Source organism: Athene noctua, chromosome 2, assembly GCF_965140245.1.
Source record: "Athene noctua chromosome 2, bAthNoc1.hap1.1, whole genome shotgun sequence".
Classification (NCBI taxonomy): domain Eukaryota; kingdom Metazoa; phylum Chordata; class Aves; order Strigiformes; family Strigidae; genus Athene; species Athene noctua.
Window position 1 is genome coordinate 136,947,082 of NC_134038.1, and position 24,983 is coordinate 136,972,064.

At 40.5% G+C, this 24,983-nt stretch overlaps 1 protein-coding gene across 5 annotated transcripts; it reads right to left on the bottom strand.

Annotated features, from left to right (window-relative positions):
• Positions 1 to 1,792: 1,792 nt before the first annotated feature.
• Positions 1,793 to 21,657, bottom strand: TMEM196 (transmembrane protein 196). Of its 5 annotated transcripts, none has more exons than XM_074898047.1 (5): positions 21,339 to 21,657; positions 8,819 to 8,875; positions 6,757 to 7,011; positions 4,855 to 4,928; positions 1,793 to 2,636 (listed from the first exon to the last, which is right to left on the bottom strand). In XM_074898047.1, exons 1-5 carry the CDS (start codon positions 21,483 to 21,485, stop codon positions 2,630 to 2,632), a joined length of 540 nt encoding a protein of 179 aa, XP_074754148.1. In that variant the 5' UTR covers positions 21,486 to 21,657; the 3' UTR covers positions 1,793 to 2,629. The 5 variants fall into 5 exon arrangements, with proteins under 5 accessions (XP_074754148.1, XP_074754147.1, XP_074754145.1 ...); XM_074898046.1 differs by having other exon boundaries at positions 21,327 to 21,657; XM_074898044.1 differs by having other exon boundaries at positions 21,321 to 21,657.
• Positions 21,658 to 24,983: the final 3,326 nt, after the last annotated feature.

Genomic DNA, 24,983 nt, shown 5'->3' on the forward strand with positions numbered 1-24,983 from the left:
GCCATCTTCTTTGTCACATTTGTTCCTAAGTCTTTTTAATTCCAGCTTTGCATTTTCAAGGCTTTTATTAATGCAGAGACCAGCCAGTTTTTCCGCATTCTACAGGCTTGGCAGCAAAAGAAGTAAAAAAAAACCCTGAACATTTGAATCTTTTGTTCTGTGGGGCCCAGACCTCTTTCTTCTGTCTCCTTTGAGCACCTCCTGAAAAGCAGCAGAAGTGCTGTGGTTGTGTTTCATAAATTACAGTAAGGCTTCAAACATTGTGAGCTTGGAGAACATATCCTCTTTCCCTTTCCAAAGCATGAGAAAGTGACTGTTGCACTGGACTACTGTGTTGGATATTACCTATTCTCCTGTACCATCCCATACTCTTATTACCATGCTGGGTAATGAAGTGTTTGTGAATGGGTGGTATTACGATCTGTTCTTTCATGTCATTCCTGAGCAGATTCTGAACTGCAATTCCAAACCACTCTCTAGGATCTGAAGTTACATTCAGTCCTGAGGTGTTGCAAGATATGTGTATGAACTGTGATTTTGCAGTTAACCTACAGAGCTAGTGATGAACGTCATCCAGGTTGTTCTGAGGTGCGTTTTTGAGTAATTTTTTATTTTACTCTTGCTTTTCTTTGATAAAGCCGTTTTACAGACTTTGTACTGATGCAATGAGGAATGGGATCTTACAGAACCACTTCCTCTTGTTCTATGTCCTGTGTGGATTTCTTCAACCTGTATGAAACTCTGCAGTCCACTTTGACAGTAGTCCTGCCTTTACAGGTTGTGTCCAGAGGTACAGCAAAATTGCTCCTAGAAGGGGCACATACTGGCAACAGATAATACCCCATGTTTCCTGCTGCTGAGGAGGAGGAGGATCATCAAGCTGAAGAGGCAATGACACCTACAAAGAGTCCAAACAAGCTGGAATGCAGTAGGGGAGACAGTCTAAAGGCTGGTAGGACTTGGTAAGGGGAGCGCTTTCCTTGAGCAGAGATACCTTAACATTTAATTCTTTTGCTATGACAATATCTATATTCTTCATCAACTTGAACTATCTCATTAGCAATTACTAATGTACATAATACATAGTAGTATATCAGGGACTTCAAGAAGATTCAAAAGCCCTTTAAGACAGTAGGTAAGTGAAGAGAAGCCTTATGAGGTGGGTCAGTTTTTGACTCACAAGCTTAGGCATCAACTAATATGCGTGAAGTCTAAGTGAGAGATTTAAATCACAGTGAAGGTGTTTCCTATGTTGTAATTAGATTGGAAACTCCCTTAGAGACTTAGAAAATCCAAAAATAATTGAAATAAAGATTATTTTATACCATATAGATTCACAAAATATTTTAATATAATTTCTAGAGGTTTCTTAGTGCTTGGCTTTACACCACAGTCATAGACTCACTATGTAACATGATTGATTTTATATTAATATTATGCCGTATATGTTCTCTTACAGATTGCATCTTCCATTTTTCATGGCTATATGAGCTAGTAGGTCCTACAATAAAGTTTGGGGTCAGTTAAAGCTGCTGCCTTAGCATATACACTGCTTTAACAGACCTCAAACTCTATTGTGGGTGTGCAGAATTGCCAGTGTGTTCTAACCTTGACCATGCCTCTGTTCAGCCTTTGTTTTTCTCCTTTCTGAGCTTGCTTCCCCCCTTTAGGAACCTTTCAGTGTGTTGTGCAAAACTGCAAGCATGACAGTTCAGCTTTGCAAGATTATTCTAACAAGAAAAAAAAAAAAAAACAAACAAACAGAAAAGATCTCTAAAATCTCTGGTTTCAATTTCATTTTATTTGTCATCTTTTATGAACAAATTACGAAATATACTTCATTCACAAATTGGAAATATTTACAATTTCTTTACAACAAGGCATTGTTGAGGTTTTGATTTATGGCGTTCTTAGAGCATTCTGTCTTTCAAAACAAAGACATCGGTGGTTTTTTCAGCACACTGTTCATTTACACTCTGAATGTGAAATGGGAGCCTTTTGGAAGAGTAATTTGCACTCTCTTTTGATATGATCTACTGGGAAAACTGAGGCTGAATGCATTTGCAGTGTGGGAAGGGGGACTGTGCAGATGCGTTGCTGGTTACCATGCCACATGATCTGAAGCCATCATATCACACCAGATGCTCCTAAGTGGAGAGGAGAAAAGATTCCCCTGAGCCATCCTTCTTCTGCCCTCTTCTCTTCTCTTTAGGAATCCTGTGACCAGGCTAAATGTGGTCCAGTTTAATTATTTTTTCTGGTTTTTGAGATTTCATGAGAAGAAGAGTCTTGAGAAGTCTATTTCAAATACTATCACAATTCTGAAAAGTTATTCAGACAAAAAACCAAAAGAGAGTAGCTAGGAAGTGAATAAATATTGTATATCCGCAAAATGTTAAGGAGACAAATTTTGAACATGTTTCTAAAAGAGAAATGCAACTGTGCTGTTCTGCAGTTGTGATATTTGAGCCATAAAAGCTAAGATAGTTCCATTTTCTCAATTTCTTGGAGTCTATTTTTTTCCTGAAGAAAATTCTAAAACCACTTCTTTCCATGGAACTTTTTAAAATCTCTTAATATACGCTTCCATTATAAATCAGATGTGGGCCACCATTACTTAGGTTGTCTGTCATTTCCTGGAACAAGAATAGAAAACACTGATTAAAATTACAATTGGTATATGGTTGAAATTCTGTTAGCTAAGGTTGTAATAAAAATTTAACAAACTCTGAATTTCGTTCAGAAAAAATTTACATTTTTTATTTGATCTGATAAACCTCACTGTAAAAAAAAGAAATCACATTTCTTCCTACATAAATCAAGTACATTTGAAAGCTGATAGACTCATTGATACTAATTGAATTGAACATTACTCTCAGACCACATGTACAGCATTGATGGCATCCATGGAAGTTTTGTGACGTTGTCCTTTGAAAGTGCATCAATTCAAGTGTGTGTGGTAATCTACAAAGGAGCAAGATGGTAATTAAGTCTTCATTTCCATTCAAACCTTTTTCTGTGCTGACATGCTACAAAGAGATGCTATTCAATGCTACCTGGGATAGACATTTTGGAAGTAGGTCTAGATCCAAACAGGGTCTAAGGGTTTTGACTGCTTGACTTGGGATGGGGCTGATTTTTGTTTTCCCTTAATATGCCAGACAATTTTTAGCAGTTCAGCAATTGCTGCTCAAGTGGCAGATGAGTCATCCTGGAGTAAACTGACCTGATCATGAGTCAGAATCCTAAAGCACCTGAACCAAGATTTGTTTGGAGTTAGATTTTCTATTTCTCAAATTGCAATCCAAACAATACCTACTTATTAGCTGTCTAAGCCTGGAGATGACTACATTAATTAAGCAGTTCTCTGACCTTCAAGTCTGCAAAGCCACATAGAGTTTATGCTAGAGAATATTCAACTATGCCAAGAGGAACAGGCACACATAAAAATGCAATTTGGGTTATTCTTTTTAAAATTCAGGTAGATGAGGCGGAGGTGCCACCATTGGGCTAATTCTAAAATATTTGCCTGAGAACCAGAAGCTCTTCTCTGCATGGAAAGATTAAATTCACCTCTTCTACCTCCTAGGTACTCTTGAAGAAAATGTGGAAGAGAAGTGGTTTGTTTGTCCCCCTTCTTGTGGAAGTTTCTCTGAAGAATGTCAAGCAAGTTTCATTGGGCTAAACAGAGAGACAGACAAACAGACTGAGTGAGTCTGACTCTATAGCATAGTAGCTGAGATTCTTGTAAAGAGAAGAAAATTCTGGGATCTGGTCTTTATTCCTGGTCTGACTATTTCTCTTTCTTCTTTTAATCCATAATATTGTTTTATAAATAGTTTGAGAAGCAGAGACCAGAACTCAGGAGTTTAAAATAAAGTGGAAGCACTGATGCCTCCTCTCTCTGGTGTTATCAGCTAAATTTTAGTGTAGATCACAAGACTTAATTGTTCCCTGAACAGTTTTTGAAAGGATGATCCATTCCTCTCTACAAAGTAAATTTAGGGCCATCAAACCAAGTAGCCTTGCCAATTAATACTCCTGAATGAAGTGTAACCTTCAGAGAAAATAAGGTATGTAAACTTAGTGAATTCTGAACATTTTCTAACACCCATCTCTCCATTCAGTAGGTGATGGTGTTGGATGGTTTTGTATGGTGCCTTATTGTCCTGATATACTGAAGAGGATCGGGCATGCCTAATACTGGACTCTGGATCCCAGCTTGGGGGTTGTCTGCTCTGAAACAAGGCACTACATTTTGCCTGGTTTTAGGTGCCTAAACCCTCTGTTGGATCTACACTGAGGATATTAGTCAGCTGGGAAAGGGACCAAGAATGCCAAAGCCATTTAACTATCAGTCAGCTGCAGGCTGATAGTAGTGATCTGTCAGAAGGCTACTCATGGATGAGTGTAAGTTTCCTTTTGTCAGCTTTATCACTTGAATCCTGTGCAGACATCAGCTGTTAGAATATCATCATAATTTCAGAAAATACTGAAAACCATTTATTTTCCCCAATATTTCTGTTGTCAGAAATAAAAGTATTAATAAATTAAAAAACAGTGCTGAATTCAAGAAATGAAGGAGCACACAGATTAGAAGCAGAGTGAGTCAATGGTGGCAACATCCAAATAGGAGCATTTGGATGTCTATAACTAGGGTGAATAAATACTCAACTTACTTCCAGATTGCAGCATTCACCACGTAGAGTTATGTCACTACCTGGAAGCACCATTCCTGACTTAGAGTGACATCACAGCCTCAGCCAACTTTTAGCTGAAACTATGACTTCCTCTTAGAGGTGGCCCTTCCTGAAGTGACATAACAACATGGTAGCTCCCTAATGTTCAGCGTACCTTGGAGGTAACTCTGGTGTCGGGGGAACCACCGGGCAGCTGGGCAGGTCGGTTATTTCAATACCCCTCAATCTCTAATATAAATATAACAATCATACAATAAATATAGCAAAAACAAATGCACATGCAGTACATGTCTATATTACTGTATATCAGTATAAATATGCAAAATAGTCTTACAGATAAAACACTTTAAAGCTGTTTTCTAAATCAGGGCCTAATTTAATGTAAGTTTTTAAGCAGCTTTCATTATTTTTTAGGGCGGTACCTTGAGCTAATGTACTCAAACCTGCTGGCAGCAGGTAGCCCCCAGGCTGTAGGTCTAAGTCCCAGATCAGACCATCTACACATGCTTACTTCATTCTACAACACACATGCAGGGTGTCCACCATCAGTGGGTCACGTTGCACGTTCACTGAGCATGTGCAGTGGGGTTGCTCTGCACATGCATCATGGCCATTCACCCAAGATAAGTGGGTACCTGGCAGTCCTCACTGCTAAAGTGTCTAAAAGCTCAGTGGGTCAACAGGCCAGGAAGGGAGGCAGTGATCTATTGCTATACGTGGTTATCTTCAGCCCAAATTGATGGGGTTGTCAGATGTTTGTATCTTGAAAGGTTTTTCTTCTCAGGCCATTTCTTTTTTCTTTCCCTCTCTTTTTCTCTCAAATGGGCTTAACCTTTGTCCCTGTTGAGGCAAGATCTAGTCTACCATCTGCAAGACCATGGTCATACTTGTCTACATAGCTTATCAGAATTCTGCTTCATTTTAAAATGAGAGGAAGAAATGTATCTCTTCTCTTGATTTTATCACCCTGATTTATGTTACTGTTGAAACTTGTACTATTTAACCTTTTAATACATGCTTAAAACACCTAAGGTGAATTCAGTCCATATTTCTACTTGGAGTCTCATTTCAGTTCAGAAAACAAAGAATAGTAACAAATAATTTTTACTCAATACACAATTAACTGCTATATCATGTTTTGTCAGGGAATCAGAAAACATTCTACAGTCTGAGTGAATTAATCCTCGCTCTGCTCTTCAGAGGTCTCAGTAGATATGATTACAGACTGTTGAACTTAACTGTAATGCAAACTTGACTGTGGAGGTCTAGATGGGTGGTCCACTAACTACTCATTTCTTTTGTTCCTTCCTACTCATTTCTTAAATGAAAGGCATTGGATACAAAGTCCAAACATAAAGCACGGAGTGTCAGTGAACATTTTAGTCCTCAAATATTAATCAGATATGTAAATTTTGGCCCTACGTGCTCAAATTTGGGAGCTTAAGTTTCAGCACCTAAACATAGACCTAGACACCCTGGTAAACTTTCTTTTGACAGCAAAGGGCAGTAAATGCTTAGTGCTGCTGCACATCAGCGCAGTTTCATTTAGGTGTCTAAATATGCCCTTAGGTGCTTAGGTTTAGTCATCTAGGTCTGTGAACTGTGGCTTTTGTGTTTAAATAACCTACTTTATAAGCTGAGTACTTGGGAGAGGAAGAAATTGATTAAATCCTGGAAGCATGCAATGATGTGGTTACAGAAAGCATTCTGTGCTTGTTCACAGTACAATACATGATAATCCATATTAATAAGGCTTCCAATTATTTATGAAGTGCTATATTTAGCAACTAAGCCCTTGAATAGCTATAAAATGGAATTATGTTGAAAATGGATGTACTTCATTGAAATGGATGTACTGCAAATATACAGTACCTAAAAATAGCTCCATATAATGCAACATAAGAAAGCTTAGACAGAATGGCAGCATTTCATTTCCCAGAAGCTCTTTCTCATATAAAACTGAAAACTGAATACATCTATTGCCAATTGTAAACGTTAACACATACAGTAGCATTTTAGGAGAAGCAGAACAAATAAGGCAGGACACCCAACTCACTTTTTCTGCCATTTCATGGGAGTGATGCAATGAATGTTCTCTTTCTGAGAACATTCGCCTTTGTTCATAGCTGGCTAGCCGACAAGTGAGCCATGAAGAAAGGGTGCAACCCCCAATTCCAATGCATGCAAGAGACATGGAGGCAAGATGCAAAGAATAGAGAGCAGACGACTTCTTTGTCAGAGCACGAAGAAATTGAAAATTTAAGATTCCTCCGATTAGTCCACAGATGCAACAGGCAGAAAAAAGTATCATCTGTCAGGAAAGACAAGAGAGTTATGTCACAGTAACATTTTCAGAGACAGATTCATTCATATAAAAAATGAGACTAACCATAATTCAGTGCTTCAATAGCATCACGGACTGCAAAACACTGCACAGACTCATTTCTAACTCCCTCAGCTCCTACAAAGCTCCAAGGGAATACAATACTTTCTGCTGTAAAATAGTTAAGATTGATGTTGCATGTAAGATAAAGTTGGGTAGAATGAGTTGATCGTGTTAAAAGCTACTCAATAGAAGGTCTACTAGGACACAAATCTTCTGATTTCCAGTGTTTCATTCAAAATGGTAACATGACAGAATGTGTCATAATTTTCTATTGTGCAGTTTCTCACCACTCCTCAGGAGTGAATGCCTTATGTATTTGCTGTGAATCTCTCTTGCTTTCTGTGCCATCTGACTCTGCCTCCTGTTCAATCCTAATTTGTTCAGTCAGACAGCAGTTTGGAGGTTTTCTACAGCTTCTGTGGGGACTTCAGAAGTGTTCAAGGTAAATGTGCTGGACAAAGAAGCAAGAGAAACAACAAAGAAACCTGTGTTGTAGCTCTACAGAAGGTCAGTGTGGTGCCTATGTGTTTGTTTTCAACTTGCTTAGAACGTTTCTGGGAACTTCAGAAAGATGTGAAACAGTCTACGATTAATGAGACATGTTTGAAGACCTCCTATCACTTTAATCACAAAGATGCCACCGTGATTCAGGATGTTCTTGATCCACAAATGACTCGAGGGCAAAAGACCTTATTATGGAGACACTGCTAATTTAATGTCTTTTTCACTTCCCTTGATACTGCTGGCCTGTCAGATGTTGATCTAGATGGGCCTTTCATGTTGCCCAATATGGCTTTGTATATGTATTTATCTACTGTGATAGAAACAATTTATGGACCTTTACAGACCACTTCTGTACACAACTGGGATGAGAATTTCGTCAGGAATGTGGCATTCAGCTGTATGCTGCAGCCCACTGGGAAGTGACTGTTCCATGAGAGACCACCAGAACAGACAGTTTTTAGAAACTGTTTACGGTCTGCATGCTTTAAGAAATGAGGCTGTCATTGTAACAGGGTTTAGGATAATGCATTGATACTCAAAAATAATTTGAAAGAGATCTTGATTCCCTTCACACTTAAGCTGCTTTTATGTGACTTCCATCCATATACGGCAGAATAATCAGGCTGACAGGAAATTAACCCAGACATTATCACTTACAATAGGATCATGTCTTTAACATGTGCTTCTGCTGTGCCTTGTGTAGTAATAACACCATTTTTCTGCAGTCAGAAAAATTACTGTACTTCTGATTCTTAGAAGAGATGGAAAACATCCGCCATCACTTTGAAACTGGCTTATACATTATTCTGATTGCAAAAAGAACTTATTTAAACAGTGAACAGCTACAATATCTAGAATCAAACTTGATCAGCAGCCTCACTGAGGTGGCAACCCAGTGTTGGTTTTTGAAGGAGAGAAGATACAATCCAATGACATTATTGGGGAACGTTTTATTGACTTGGCATAAATTTGTGTCAGGAGGTTTTTTGTCCAAATTTATCTAGACAGGGATAAATAGGGATGCATGGCTTAAATAGGCATGACCTAAATAGGCCATTTCAGAACTGCTTTGTTTTGCTTGATTAACCCAAAGTGCTGATTGCTTTTTTGGACTGCTGACTTGCAGTTTTTACTGACTTGGACACAGAAAGCCCCCGGTAAGGAGTTCAAGTTAGATAAGTATGCCTTTCAAATACTTATGCATTATATATGCGGCAGAAAAACTTACAACAAGTCCAGATTTTTTTTTAGCGCACAATATTCCACATATTCCACAAAGAAGAAACTGCAAAGAAAAAATAAAACAACAATTATTTCATCATTTAAGGTCTCAAGTTTAAATCCTGCTGTGTTGCTGTAGTGGTGGCCACAACCGTAGGTAAGGCGATGGTTACAGTTGTCAGCATTTTTGTCACAAACTTTATGTTTCAGGAAGTTATAACTCAACCATAAACACACTTATACAAGGAGAAAAAAAATGGAATGAGAAGTCAGACTGAGGATGATTACTCGTAAAACAGGAAAAAAAAAATCCTACTTTTAAACTGCTTGGGTAAACAAAACACAAAAAACCCACCAAACACAATGTTGCAAGGAAAAGATGTCTTTTTACTCTATTTTTTTCTCAGAAAGGTTTAGCAAGGTAATAGTCAGTGATCCAAATCATGTACTTTCAAGCATAGCTGAGGTACTTAATGCCCTGTTCCTGCCATCTGAACCACTGAGGCATCATACATGGACTGTTGTCCCCAAGACAGGGGAACACTGGGCAAGAATGCAATTCAGTCACCTCCGTGGGTGCAGGTGTAAATAAGAGTACATCTGTTGGTGTGCCTACACTTACCATGCAGGAGAATCTGTTTCAGACTCTAGATAGCCCACTTTGCAAGAGATGGCTTGAAGGTATTTACTTTTTTCATGTAGTTCCCTTTCACGCATTGATCTACTAATTGTTGCTTCAAGCATTAGGCAAAAACTAATTCACAAAACCTGAAACACCCCCTACCAGCTGATATGAATAGATATTAATGCTTTTTAGTGACCTCCACCAAAGACTGATGATGTTTTCTGATGTCTCTTTTTCCTCCCACAAAAAAGTTTATTGAGGGAAACAGTGAATAGTCCCTGAGGGAGCAGTCTTGGTAGGAACTACAGTAGTTGTATGAAAGCAATAAGGCCTTCTCCAGGTACTTGCAATACTGTCAAAAAGTTTCTTTGATACCTCATAAACTCATTTATTAAGAAATCTATGCTACTTATTTTCAGTAAAGCAAACTCTGCACCCCTATTGGGAAGTAATTTTATAGTTTTAAAACTAGCTTTTTCCACATCCTTTTTGCACTGAGATGGTATTTCCACCAAAAGGCTCTGCTTGACCTTGATTTAAGATTAAAACACAGAAAAGACCTGGCTGTAACATAAGAAATGAAAAAAAAAAAAAAAAAAAAAAGCAGTTTCTATACAGCATTCAGGGTCCATGTAATATATTGCATGTACATCTCATTTACCCTCCAAAATTTTGCAACTTCAGCATCTAAGTTGAGGAGATGCTTTAATATATAGTATACCTCCCTCCAACTAAAGCCGTTCATGCATATAGCTAAGCATAAGCCTTGAGATGTATTTTTACTCTGAGTTAGGCCCACTGAATCCATTCCCCACAATGAATACGGTTAAATTTTGTATATTATTTACCTCTACATTAAGAATAGGATGTGGACTTAATACCAATCTGATTATGAAGTGGGCTGGGTCTTGTAGACCATGGGTTTGAATGGCTCAGGACATGCCAGGACCTGATAATTGTTACTAGAGCTCACCCATTGAAATAACATTTGAAAAACTGATGGGTAGGTCTCCCTCTGTCCCTTTCCCATAGGCAGAGGAGATTTCAACTCAGAAACCTGACACACCTGCCTTGAAAATTTTAACTCAGGCTTTCTGTGAAGTTTTGGAGTTTCACACCCAGTTCTGTTATTGCATCTTGCCTTCAGTTGAAGGCATGCTTCAGGTTTTCATATGTAGAGTTTTGTATTTCTCAACATTAATGCAGAAACCTAAAAAAAAAAAAATGTTGAAGACATCACTGTAATTAAGTTCTATTCAGTCAGACTTGATAAAGTGGATTAATAATTTTTTTTTTTTTTTTTTTTTTTTTTCTGTAGTGATTGAATGGGACTGAAGGGAAAATTTCAGTGAGTTCTGGAAAGCTTACAGAAAGGATCTGGAAGATATCATCAGAGTTAGTTTCAACTTGTAACAAGTGTATGAGAACTAGTTTAAAAGCTGGGAGGTTCGTAATTTACCTTCAAAGCTGGAAGAATAGATCACCCATTTTTTCAAGAATGCTCTAATTCTGCTCCTATTAGGGTCAATGGATTTTTTTACCATTGACTTCAATTGAAGAAGACTTTCTCTTTCCACTGTGCAGTCTTTCCTAGCCAGAAGGGAATGCAATGAACAAGTTATATTAGCCTTGCATAGAAGCAACAAGCAAACGACAGATTCCTTCAGCATTAAAACCCACCAGTTTGGGCAGTTCTTCTATTCTTTACTGTTTTCAAGGACAGGACACTCGTCCTTCCAAATCACCTTTACGCAGTGCCATATACATATATATTACCTAAGGTATTTCCTAGTTGAAACCCAAAGAATAGTGCATGACCTAATCTGCAAGCCCTAAGGTATTTGCTTCTCAAAACTAAAGGGTGATTACTGTATTCCATAGCTGTTAAAGTATCTGAGGGTACCTGGAGTAAAGATCTGACTGCAGGAGCTGAATGTACATGAAGTTTGTCAGTGATACTAGTTAGGAGGAGCTGTGGACTCCCTCGAGGGTAGAGAGGCCTTGCAGAGTGATCTGGATAGACTAGAGAGCTGGGAAATCACCAGCCACATGAAGTTTAACGAGAGCAAGTGCCGAATTCTACACCTAGGATGGGTTAATCCTGATTATACATAAATGCTGGGGGACAAGAGGCTGGAGATTCCCAGAGCCCTGGGACCACAAAAAGAGATCTGGAGTTTGGGCTGATGGCAAGTTGAATATGAGCCAACAGTGTGCTCTGGCAGCCAAAAGGGCCAACTGTGTCCAGGGGTGCATCCAGCACAGCACAGCTAGCCAGTCAAGGGAGGCTATTGTCCCGTTCTACACTGCACCAGTGCGCCCCCACCTCAAGTACTTTTTGGGTGCCTCAGTATAAGAAGGACATAGAAATCAGGAGGGCAACCAAGCTGGTGAAGAGCTTTGGGGACAAGACTTGCAAGTAGTGGCTGCGGTCACTTCATTTGTTCAGCTTGGTGTAGAGAAGGCTGAGGGGTGACCTCACCACAGTCTACACCTTCCTCAAGGTGGGTAGTGAAGGGGGAGGTGCTGATCTCCTTTCTCTGGTGACCAGCAATAACACACAAAGAAATAGAATGAAGCCGCATCAGGGGAAGTTCAGACTGGACATTAGGAAAGGGTTCTGACAGAGCGTTCGGTCACTGGAACAGGCTCCCCAGGCAAGTGGTAATGGCACCAAGCCTGTCAGAGTTCAAGGAGCATCTGGATGATGCTTTTAGTCATATGAATAAGTTTTAGGTAGTGCTGTCATGGGCAGGGAGTTGGACTCAATGATCCTTATGGTTCCCTTGCAACTTGAGATATTCTATGATCCCATGATATTTTATTGTGTCAGGGTCTTTATGTATACTCTGTATTTTCTTTCTGTATATTATTTATACATATACACAAGGAATAAGGTCTCCTGTAGTTAAAGAACTCAACAGAAAACCGGATGAAATTATTCTATTCTATTCTATTCTATTCTATTCTATTCTATTCTATTCTATTCTACTCGAGGAGTTGGGTATTTCTGGTTCTTCCACGTTCTTCTGTGTGAGCTAGAGAAGATCATGCCAAAGTTTAATAATCTGTATGACTACAAGATGAGTAAGTTGTGAAACTGCACTAGTGTGCCTGAACATGTTAAAAACCTTTGAAGAAAAGCACTTAGGCAGTAGCAAAGGATTAATATTATTTGAGGTTTTTTAGATGATAGTGTGTTAGATTCACAGAGAACAGGCTCGCTCAAAAATCAATATGGTTATTTATTTATGACAGCAGGCATTTTGCTGTTAAAACCGATGGATGAATTTGAGCCACAATGTCAGGCAGTTAAACCTCATGTAAAGCTTTGAAAATGATGAGCCCAGTTTACCACTCTCCTCTGAGGCTGCAGAGGTATCTGATTCACTGGAAGCAGTGGAAACCTGATTTACAGAGAGAATATTAGCAATACCCAGGTCTCATGCAGTTACCTTGGCCAGGCTTCTCAATATGAAGACGTCTAGAAAGGTTAGGAAGTCAGTAGGACATATGTGATTGACTCGTCATTGCTTTTTGACAGAACAGCTAGGGACTTTGAAATTGTTTTGTAGATGCTGTAGTAATTTTCTGTAAAATTTTTGATGTTTCAGTATTGTGATCAGCAGTAGTGAAAAGCAGATAGGAGAAACTATGCTAGCTCTTTGTACCAGAAAAAGGATGCGAGTACAAATCAGACTCAAAATGAATTTCCTATGTTTGTTCCTGTTTGTCTTTTAATTTTGAACTCTTCTATTTTATAATATTGACAACTGGAATATAGACACCAGGAGCTCTGTTATCTTGCCACTCTCTGTTTGTTCTTGGCTACTCTTTAAATACTTCATTTTGATGTCATGTATCATACCAGTTAAACTTGGCATGTAACTGTTGAGCTACTCTGGACTACAGTTTACCCATGACTAACTAATACTGTCATGGTGAAAACTTGCTCCTTTCTACTTGATCACTGATTTTCCTTAGTCAATTTTTACCAACCTCTTGGACTCATTAAATGTAGTTACATTTTATAACCATGTCAAACCTGAAGTAAGTTAAGGCAAACACACTTCTGCTGAAAATACAGTAAATCAGGAGTGGAAAAGAAATATATCACTGAAGATAACCTCCTTATAAAGAATAAACAATTGTTGAAGTGTTCACAACTCATGCTGAGAATAAGGCTAAAACATTTCATGAAAGATAAGCTAAAATAATAACTCCTCCAAAATGCCCTGTGAGCCAGAGAGGGACCTTCAGCTGGGACTTGTTGAGATAGATGTTTTACTGTTGTACTTTTGTTTTAATTATTATTTGTCAGAAAAATCATAAAAGGCTAAAAGATCCAAAATCTCACTTAAAAACCTACATAGTTCACTATTTACAACCATTTCCCATTGCTCTGGGATTACTTTTGGTTGCAGACTTACTCATACCTCCTATGATACATGATGTTCATGTCAAGACTGGCAGAGGAGGCAGGGATTGAATACATCATCTAATAATAGATAAAGGCAGAACCACTTTTGGGTGATTGCTAAAAAATCCAAAGAACAAAGCACAAAAGCTACTCACTCAGTGAGCTGTGAGTGCCTCAGTCCCCCTTTTCAGTGAAGTTTTGCTAGTTGCCAGAGACCTAGCAGAGTCAGGATCCCTCTGATAGCGCTAGTGTGATTGTGAGGAGATGCAGTAGTGTCTGTTTGTCTGTGGAGTCTTTGCCATTCGCACTACAGCTGTCCCTGTTTATGTTCAAGGTGCATATTTGAAAATCTCTCTTTGGGTCTGTTGAACTTTGGAATAAAGAACCAAAGACCTCCCAGAAAAGGAAAATGTTTATTTTGAGCCTGCTTTAATTTACTTTATATTAAATATGGGCTTGAAACGAAACCTCACAACCAATACTCAGAAATTTCAATTCTCAATTTAGATTCAAGTTCTGTGGTTTGGAGCCATCCCTATTTCATATTTTGTGGAACAAAAGACTTGGCCTCTTTCACTTTCTCCTGGAAAAAGGAGGCTATTTTACTGGTAGTCTGAAAAAAAAAGATTCAGTTTTAATTATACCTGCAGAGAGCCAAAGATTTGTTGGTTTCCATCATGCAGAAGAAAAGGAACTATTTTTATTTTATATATTGAAGCGAAGAAACCTTCGGTTTTGAGGAGGCAAAAACAATGGTGAGTGTAATTCCCCTGAGAAAATGAAGACTGTCTATGGAAAATATTTCTAGAGAGAGGCTGAAGAAAATAGTAGAGAAAATCTGTTGAATATAAGGACTGCTTGATCCCTAGTTATTGTTCATGACAAAGAAGCAGCCCAAACTACATACACTCTGTGAAAAGCCCTCCAGCGTTCTGGGTCATCCATATGTATCTGATGAAACAGAGGAAGGGAAATTATTCCAAATTTGAATATAACAGTAAAAATGCAAGCACATCATACCTATTCAAATAATCCCCTACTTGGGAAGAATAAACCATCAAGACAGAATCAACAGCTCCACTTCTATCTACTCTTGTCAGGTGGTAAACTAGAAAATCTGTGTTTTACACTAAAACTGTATAAACATATGATTGCCATGAAAATACCCAGAAAACTGAAATTAGTAGTGTCTAGAAAGGACCATTCTATTTAACAATTTTGTTGTTTCAACTCCATCCAAATGAGAAAAAAAAAGCTGAAATCCCTAATGGATAAATTGAGCAGAGAAGGTATCTCTAATTGTAACTCTTTTTCAAAGCAGTATTTCAGAACAGGATTAAGTTTTCTTAGTGAAGGCATAAAGGGCACAGAATCCACTCATGAAAACAAAGGCATCAAACCAGATAAAAATGGCAGCGGTCAAAAAGAGCAAGCATGGGTGGTAGGCTTGCCTGTTACCTCCATAGACAAACACAATAATCTTTGCAAAAGCAGGATGGAAATTTCTAATGGTGGTGGTGTCCCATGCAAGGGGTTGTGGCGACGGGTATGTCTAGCTGGCTGCAAGTCATCCAGGCCCAGACACATAAGCAACAGCATTGCCACAACCCAACCCTGTGTCCCACCAAATCTGTCATGCTGAGATGGGGGGCTCTGCTATTTGAAGTGAAGCAGTGTTAAAACATGTCTAATCTGAGCTAACACCTTGACCTGACAGTGTGCTGTTTGGTCATATCAGCTCAGGTGGTGCTACAATTCCCACTGATTCAAGACATATTCAAGCAGTTTAAATTCCATCCCAGTCCCTGTGATTAGTGTTTCCATTCATCTAGTTCTAGGCCTGCAGAGATTCTTTGAAAATGGGAAATAGTTTGTAGAAACACTCAAGAGAATTTAGAAGAAGGTCTCTGAATCGTAGAATCATGGAATGGTTTGGGTTGGAAGGGACCTTAAAGATCATCCAGTTCCAGCCCCCTGCCATCGCCAGGGACACCTTCCACTAGCCCAGGTTGCTCAAATCCCCGTCCAGCCTGGCCTTGAGCACTGCCAGGGAGGGGGCAGCCACAGCTTCTCTGGGCAACTTGTTCCACCATCTCACCACCCACATAGTGAAGAATTTCTACTTTATAGCTAATCTAAATCTACCCTCTTTCAGCTTAAAACCATTACTCCTCGTCCTATTACTACATTATCCCTGATACAGAGTCCCTCCCCATCTTTCTTGTAGCCCCCTTGAAGTACTGGAAGGCTGCTCTATGGTCTCTCTGGACCTTTCTCTTCTCCAGGCTGAACAACCCCAACTCTCTCAGCCTGTCCTCACAGGGGAGGTGCTCCAGCCCCCTGATCATCTTCGTGGCCTCCTCTGGACTTGCTCTAATAGGTCCATGACCTTCTTATGTTGGAAGCCCCAGAGCTGGACACAGCACTCCAGGTGGGGTCTCACAAGAGAGGAGCAAAGCCGGAGAATCCCCTCCCTTGACCTGCTGGCCACACTTCTCTTGATGCAGCCCAGGATACAGTTGGCTTTCTGGGCTACAAGCGCACATTTCTGGCTCATAGTCAGTTTTCCATCCACTAATACTCCCAAGTCCTTCTCTGCAGGGCTGCTCCCAATCCACTCATTGCCCAGCCTGTATTTGTGCTTGGGACTGCCCTGACCCATGTGCAGCTCCTTGCACTTGAACATGAAACTCTACCTGCCATCAGTAATTCAAAGAACCTCTGGTCATCTGGAAAAACACTCACATTCACAGCACAAAATAATACTTATTTACTTGTTTAGGTCCTAACAGACTAACAAATAGTAAATCATGCTTTTTGTTGTTTTTTGCATCAAATATTTATTTCAGAGTATGACTGCTTTTGTCTCAAAAAGTAATAAATTAAAGATGATTCCTTGCAGGTGAACTAAAGTCTTATCTCAGAAAAACATTTAAGTATATTCTTATGTCAGTCTATAATATATTCAACAGATCCTCTTAAATACAACCCAGGAACTACAAGTCCCCTTGGACAGACTGTCTTCCAGATTGGTTTCTGTTTCTGGAGTATCTGGGTGATAAAGAAAACCTATTGAAAGACTTCTCAGCTGGAGTGAATTGTCCTGGTTCCATACAAGGCAAGAAGCTCCCACCGCTGGTACATCCTCCCTCATCTATAGATACAGAACTCTCCCCATCTTCCACTTGAGCTCACTGACAGTACTGAAATTCATTTCATCAGGAGCAGGAGCCAGCCAGAAATATGGTCAGTTTGATGAAAATGCAATGCACATGTTAAAATAAAGTAGGATCACATCTGCATTTTGTCTGCATGCTAAACAATAATGTGAATCTTTTAGCGTTCTTTTGAAAAAAGAAAAAAAAAATAGTAGTTTGACTGTTCTTTCCAAAGGAAACTTGGCAGCAGTAAAAACTAGATGCAACATTTAATGTTTTAAAATTTTAGGCCACCAACATTGATTTAAGTCTAAAATGATGTTCTTGCTCTGTGAGAGTTTCATACCGTCTGACCCTTTTTCTTTTCCTTCAGATTCTAAGTAAAAACCAGTCATTGCCATCAAATGTTTCAAGTGCCAGTTTGGAGCAAATTTCTGCAGCCAAACTATAAATGCAGATTTTTAATGGGCAGGCAGACTTCCACTGTGCTAAAATCACAAATCATAGAAACAATATCTCTGCTCCTACAGACAGACAAAGAGACTGATCAACATCCAGAGAATGCATATCTCTCAAATACATTTAGATATTTGTCTTTATAAGGGAAAAAACTATTACACTTGAGGAGCATAGCCATAAGTGAATCATCAGGTATCTCTCTTGCATATAAAGATGGATGGCATATTTGACTAAATATGTGGCTTTCATCTCTCATTATCTCTCTTTCTTTGTGAAAGAATCTCATTTATGGCAAGAATGTTTTCACCACTGCAGAATGAGAATTAGTGCCATATACATATGAGTGTGTGTGTGGTTATATAGTCAGTACTCATTGTGATACTGATACAAACATTATGTTCTAAATATAGATGGTAAAGTATGTGATCATTTAAAAAATGCCTGTGAATACTTTTTGAATTATTATATTCTGGGGGGGGGGTTGTTGGTGCAAAATCCTTTGCTACGGATGCTGTCATTCTTGATATGTTAATGTTAGCGGTTCAGAATGCTCATTGGTTGGATCATTTCTATAGTATGTGATATAACTGAATTGGAATGGTGGATTTCAGAACTATACCTCAGTTTCTGGAAAAAAGAAATCTGGGAGGCACTGAGTACAGCCTGTGGAGTAGATTATACCAATACAATCAGAACAAACAGGAAGAAAATCCAGAAACTAACAACACATTCACCTTAGGTTATGTTGGATTGTTTTGTTGTTTGGGGTTTTTTTTTTTTTTTGTTTTGTTTTTTAAATTAGCAACCATGGCCTATTCTTAAAAAAATAAAAAAAAAAAAACCAGATTGGATAGGTTGTAATATTACTTGGATAGTCATCTCCACATGCTTCAAATAATGTGATAAGTCAGTCACACCTTCAGTTGTTTCCTTTTGGCTACTTTTTAAGCAACTCTTGCTATCTTAATCCATCTGAACTCCAATGAAAACAACAAATTTAGAAACTGCTTTCCCATTTTCAAGCATTTTTGATGTAGACATTGTCTAGGCTTTCCATTTCTTCCTTCTTGTCTACTCCATTCTTGTCTACTTTCTCTGGCTTGCTTATGCATAGCACAGGACATGCAGTGATCAGAGCACTTGAGCCCGTGCTTACCCTCACTTGTATCTATGGGTGGGATAATCCTATGGGTGGTATTCACATGTTAAAGTTAGGTACATTAGTAAATTATTTGGCTGAATGAAGACAATGAACAATAAGAACAACTCCTTTAAGAAGAAAGCTAATGTGCATCAAATGCAAAGCATCATAGGGAGGCAAGTATGGGAGATAGAACGTGTATGATTTTAAGATGCCCAAATTTTAGGAATTCATGTTAAGGTTTCCATGGTGATGCTATCTTCATCTACTTTCTTATGAACTTGGTCCTCTGATGACTGCCACGCACACAGAAGGATAGAACAGGGTCAAAAGTTTTCAGTGTATTTCCAGGTAGTTACAATAGGAGAGATGACACTGTTCAACGTAACTCCAGTGTTTTGCATCCTAACATGTCAAATGATTAGTTTTCCCTTTAATGTCCCTTTCTTTACCTTAATGTTCATGGTGCAAAGGAAAACTTTGATTCTGAAGTGTGAATTGGAAAAATAGAACAGCTTTTATGCAAGACATTCTTTAATACAGGCAACATAAACCCAATCCATTGAGCAGAAAGGCAGCTTATGTCATTTCTGCAGCAGGACAATTCTGAGGATTGTGCAAACAAACCTTTCCCCAGTTGTTTCAATTTGGACCTAGTTATTCATGGCCCTACACGTCCCTGGAGAACAGTAGATCTCTGGCCCCTTTCTTGTCCTGTCTCTCTTGCTACTACTCCAGTCAGAAGAACACAACCTAGAGGACGAATTGCTGGTGTGGTACAAAGACAGTGCCATAATGGTGACAATGCACGCCAAAGATCTTTAGTTCAAGGCAAAGTAAGTAAGCCTTTATAACCATGTCACCCAACTCTGCAAACCTCTGTGATTTCTCATTTCTTCTACATGAAGCATAAGCTTCACAATTTTTTTGTGGCCTCTCTCTGCCTGCCCAGCCTGCAGCTGTTTGCTCAGTTCCTAGCAGTTGATGCCTGCCTCTGCTGACTGTGGTTGTGGGGCATCCTTCACCCACTTGTTACATTTTCAAACAAGTCCCTTTGGGTTCTCTTCCATGCTGCTGCACCCACATATGGGGAGAATTTCACGTAAACATCTGCAAAATCACTTCATTGTCCTCTATCTAATTCCTCTCTAAAACTCTACCGATGAAGAGCTTGAAATCAGCAGACTGCTGTTGTGTTCATGCAACCACCTGTTATACCAGTCAGCTTTGGTTTGTTGTTTCTTTATACACGCTTAGAATTTTTTATCCTACATCTGTCTCTTGCTTTGATTTTAAGGTCCTCATAGACAACATCTAATGTAATATGGCTAGTACAAACTCTGGGGTAACAGAAACCATAAAAATGAATGAGACAGTTGAGCAGGAAATGTGCATTGTCATGAAATGGTATGAGCTGTGATAGTGTTATCACAAAATGCAATCACTGCATAAAATACTGATCTCTCTGACTGGTGAAAACTCTTTGACTTCAATAAAACCCAGGATATTGCCCTCTGTCATTAAATCTTCAGAGAGACACATGTTTTTGAGTAATCTTTTTTCTTCATCAGCAATGATCAGAAACCTCCTTCTTTGAAGTGATTTTGATAATATCATTACCTGTTGGCCACTGTCTCATCTTATCTGGTCTTCATTCTCACTTCTCACCTACCCGTTCTGCAGTGCAGAATTACGTGTGTGTTTATATACTGCCAAAAATATTTATGACTGTTGTCAATAATTAATAATCATTGACAGTGAGAATATTACATGAAGCACTTTGTCAGAATGAACCTATAAATTTCAGGAGGTTATGCTGATAAATAACCAAGAGTGTTTTGCATTTATCATCTTATGTCAAGCAAAGCAAACAATCCTTTTAGAAATACTGCTGTACAATCCAAGCTGGCCAAAACCAGCTTTGGAGTTCAAAAATGCCCACTCATGTTTAGGCTGAATGCTCAATGTTTCCTACTCTTTGTTTCATAAATATAAATAACCATTTGGAGGAAAATTTTTCCTAGAAACATGCATATCTCAAACTGAAAAAAAAAAAAAAAAAAAAAAAGAAAAAGAAACGTTTTGGAGAAGTGGGAAATGCTTTGTGGTATGAACATGCTGCTTCTATTAACCCATTATTGGTGTTTGACTTTTACAAGAAGCTCAAGGTACCCAGATCATGGGCATCTTTTCTTTTCCTTCCCGTTTCCTCTTTCTCCTCCAAAAGCTCAGAACTCATCTGACATACCCTTGACATGATTTTCAAACACCTTTTGACAGTCTTGTCGTAAGGGACAGGGCTGTTCTTTTCAAAAAAGCAAAACTCACAGTCAATTTAAAGATTGTAAGCCATGCTCCGTGTTACACTCGAGGCATCGGGCTTTCCCAGGTGTGAGAATGGGTTCACAGAAAGTTCAATTGTTCAGAGCAAAATCGAAAAATGAAAAGGAGCGAGAAAGAAGGGGTCTCTTCCCCCCCCCGCAACACACACATACACATCTCTACCCCCGCCTCCCCCCTCGCCCCACGCGTATGCAGACCGTACCCCATGCACATCGGAAATGGACCCGGCGGGGCTCTCGGCGCAGCATGCACACGCGGAGGGGAAGGGAAAGGAAGGGAAGGGGTGGGAAGGGAGGGGGATGCCTTCGCACGGTCTGATCATCACCATAAAGAGTTAAAGAGAGAGTGAAATGGCTAACGTACACACACCCCGCTCCATACCGGAGAAGAGTCTCCCAGCTGAGGTTTATGCTCTGTGAGGACCAGGCTGAAACTGACCGCCCCCACGGCCACGCTGGACACCCCTAACCCTATCTCCAGCACGGAGAGCACCAGGAGGCTCCCGATGATCTGGCTGCTGGTGCACATCCTCCCTCGGTCATCCTTCCTTCCCGCTCAGCCGGGGAAACCGCGCATCCTCCTTCGCCGCCGCCGCCGCTCCCGCCGCCCTAAGTCGCCCCCAAACTTTTCTTCCTTCGCCGGCAGCCGGGGCGGAGCGGCGCATCCGCGGCCGGCGGGCGCTGCCGAGGGGCGGCGGGGCGGCCCCGGGCCCCGCGCAGAGCCGCGTAGCGCCGCGCAGCGCCGCGCCGGCAGCGAGCGCGGCCCCGGCGCCGCGGCGCTCTCCAAGGTGCCGGCGCGGCGGCTGCGGCGGGGCAGGGGCCGGGGCCGGGCCGGGGCCGGGGCCGGGCCGGGGCCGGGCGGCGCGGGCAGCGCGGCCGTCGGTATGCAGCACCACGCTCCTCAGGGGCTGCGGCTCCTCTGCCGAAGTCGACCTTGTGTGATCGCCTCCTGCGCTCTCATTGAAATGACCTCACTGGGGGGGGCTCGGTTATTCTCCCCCCCACCCCCCATCTATTTCTCTCCCCCCCTTCTCTTCCTGGGTTGGGGGTGGGGGGGAGAGGAGTGTGTCGAGCCCACCCCGGCTGTATTTGTATGCATCGAGACCCAATGCACGGCGAGGCGCTACGGCAGCCCCGCCCCGGGGCCACAAGGCGCGGCACCGTCCTCCGCCCCCCCGGCACCCCGGCTCGCACACCTCCTCCGTCCCGCGGCCGGCGGGGCTGGCGGCAGGGCGCCCAGAGCCGTGGCCATGCCCGCGGCGGGCTGCCGCCGCGAAACGCCTCCCTGGAAGGCGAGACCCCTTCCTTGGTGGGGTGCGCGCAGGCCTCCCTCCTCCCAGGTGCTGCTGTCAAAACCCAGGAGGAAGTCCATCATCCTCTTGTATTAGTAAAAGGGCTGGAGTCTGTCATGTCTCACCACTGCAAAACTCTCCCGTCTCTTCCAAAACGCCCTTGCCAAAATTGGCAGCTGCTGTAGCCATTCTTGTCACTCTGACAACGGCCAGAACTGTGTCAGTCCTAAAGCAAAGGAGCGACAAAGCAAAATGTAACAGGAGATCCAGAGCTGCTGCTTGAGCCATACTGGATTGCCTGCTTGGTACCGATCTTTGTTCCTCTGGCTCAGATAAAGGGAATGCAGAAGAATCATCTAGGTTGGAATAGACCTTGAAGATCATCCAGTCCAACCCTTAACCTAACATTGACAGTTCTCAAATACACCATTTTCCTCAGCGCTATGTCAACTCAAAATGCCTCACCACTCTGACTGCAGTTTTACTGTCCAGATGTGCTGCACAGCATGGTAGCACATAAACACTGAATCTAGCACCTCGACTCTCCTAAATATGGATCACCAACCTTTGGATACCAACAACAACAGGGCAAAAGTGCTACTTAAACTATTACATCCCCCAAATCTAGATCAAGATTCAAAACCATCAGCATCCTGCAGGATTTAGCTAATTTTCTCTATATACGTGCTATTATTTTATTATAAACAAAACATATATGGAATTTTTCCTTGTATGCAAAAATCTAGAATCCTGCGCCTGTCTGGAAATCCTACACTCAGGCGTCAGAATCCAGGGAGTCAGTCTAGACTTATCCGTTATTTTGGTGGTGCAATTTGGAGGCAAGTGCAAAAGGTTAGCAAGGTCCGGATTGAACTCATTTCTTTGGGTTCCAAAACCTGTCTCCTGTGTTTTTGTGAAGACTGCCACTGAAGCACTGTAATGAACATTTGCTAAAGTGCAAGAGAACAAGCTATATATAGGAATTATATACACTTGAGAAGATTAGATCCACCATTACAGGCCAGAGTTTAGTTCTCATTTGTAGAATTCTTGCATACTTAATTGCTGTGAGTGGAGTGAGACTGGCATCAAAGTCTGTCACCTTAAGCTGTTCATGTTCTTTAGGTATCTGAGAGTGAGAGAAAGGGGTCCTAAGATAGTATCTTAATGCTTTCTAGTTTAAAACTTCAGCTGTTTCATGTTTTCTCACACTTTTCCCAGTTCACAGAAGCAGAACAAGAGACTACATCTAAAGGAAAGCTGCATTACAGTTAAAGCTGAATGGTCCCCTTTTCATCTCATGTTTTAAATGGTACCTGACATCTCTTATCATTAAAAATCAAGGCACAGCATAAAAGTTCCTAAGCTACTATCTTTATGTAGGAGGATGGAGAAAGCACAGATTTTCAAGTACCCACATGGGTGTAGGAAGGTGTTTCTGCAATGACAGTATCCTTATTATGTCAGATTGTTATAAACGTTAAAGTGTGCTAAGGTGCAATGATTTTACCGCTCAGAGTATATTTTACCAGGACTATAAAAACCAGTGGTGATAAGAAGGGAATTGCATAATAACGGATATAATTAATATGTTTAATGCCTGCATCCAGATAGTGTCTGCCCATATCAGGCTAGAGCTCATGTGACAGAAATAAGATTTCCATAAACAGCTTGTTTTATGTAACATTTCCACTTCAGTCATAATAAGCTGTCAGAAAGATGGGGGGGGGGGGGGGGGGGGGGGGAGACCTTGTGAAAACTGTGTCCTAGATGGAGATCGTTTCATGCGACAGTTATTAAAACAGGGGTATAAAACTGGAGTCCAATGGCAGGAGGGGAAGTGCTCTGGGTGCCTGCTTTCTAATCTGCAGACAGCAGAGGTGAAGAGGTAAGCAAGACCTCAGTCAGAGTTAATAAGACTGCCCAGGAGGAGCTGCGTGAGTTATCTCTGTTTTGCACCCTTTCAAACGAAGACAGGAAGGAAATGTAATATTCTAATCATTATCTTTTTAAAATGAAAAGATACAGTCTTTGTCCATTTAATCACTTTAGTTTATTTGTACTATGGTGCTGCATCATCATTACGTGCTGATCTAGGCAATTAACTTTACACATGGGATTATTCATGCATACATTTAGCACATGCTTACATCTTTGCAGCATTAAGGCACTCTTTTCCAGAGTAATTTAACTGCTTGCTGTCTCAACTGGCTGGTTTTGAAATATTTTCTGTATTTGTGATTCCCATAATAAAAAGATTATGATGAAATCCTAGGGAAAAAAATTGAAAATAATTCAATGTGCAGGCAAATTTTCATTATAACTGCAGAAAGTTAAGTACTGAAATCCCATCTCCAAATACAATTAATTAGAATCATGAGGGCTTTGGACTTTTTAATTTAAACTGTTGGATTCATAAAAAAAGTCATCAATCTTATTCTTCTTGACTTCTTTGAAGGAAAACTTTTTTTTTTTCCTCTTTCTTATCATCAGAGACTTTAAAAATGGTTCATGACAAAAAAATTCTAGTCACACAGCAGGATGAAGGGTAATTGGATGACATAGTACTAGCAACGAAGAAATATAAATTCTACAAAGATTTGTCTGTGCTAAGTCCCTTTCATACGGCTCTGATGACCTAAAGGATAGACACTAATATTGTTATGTCTTCCCCACTGGAAATGACCAGTTTTATGTAACTCTTTGAAGCATGTATTCATAGCTGGATACATACT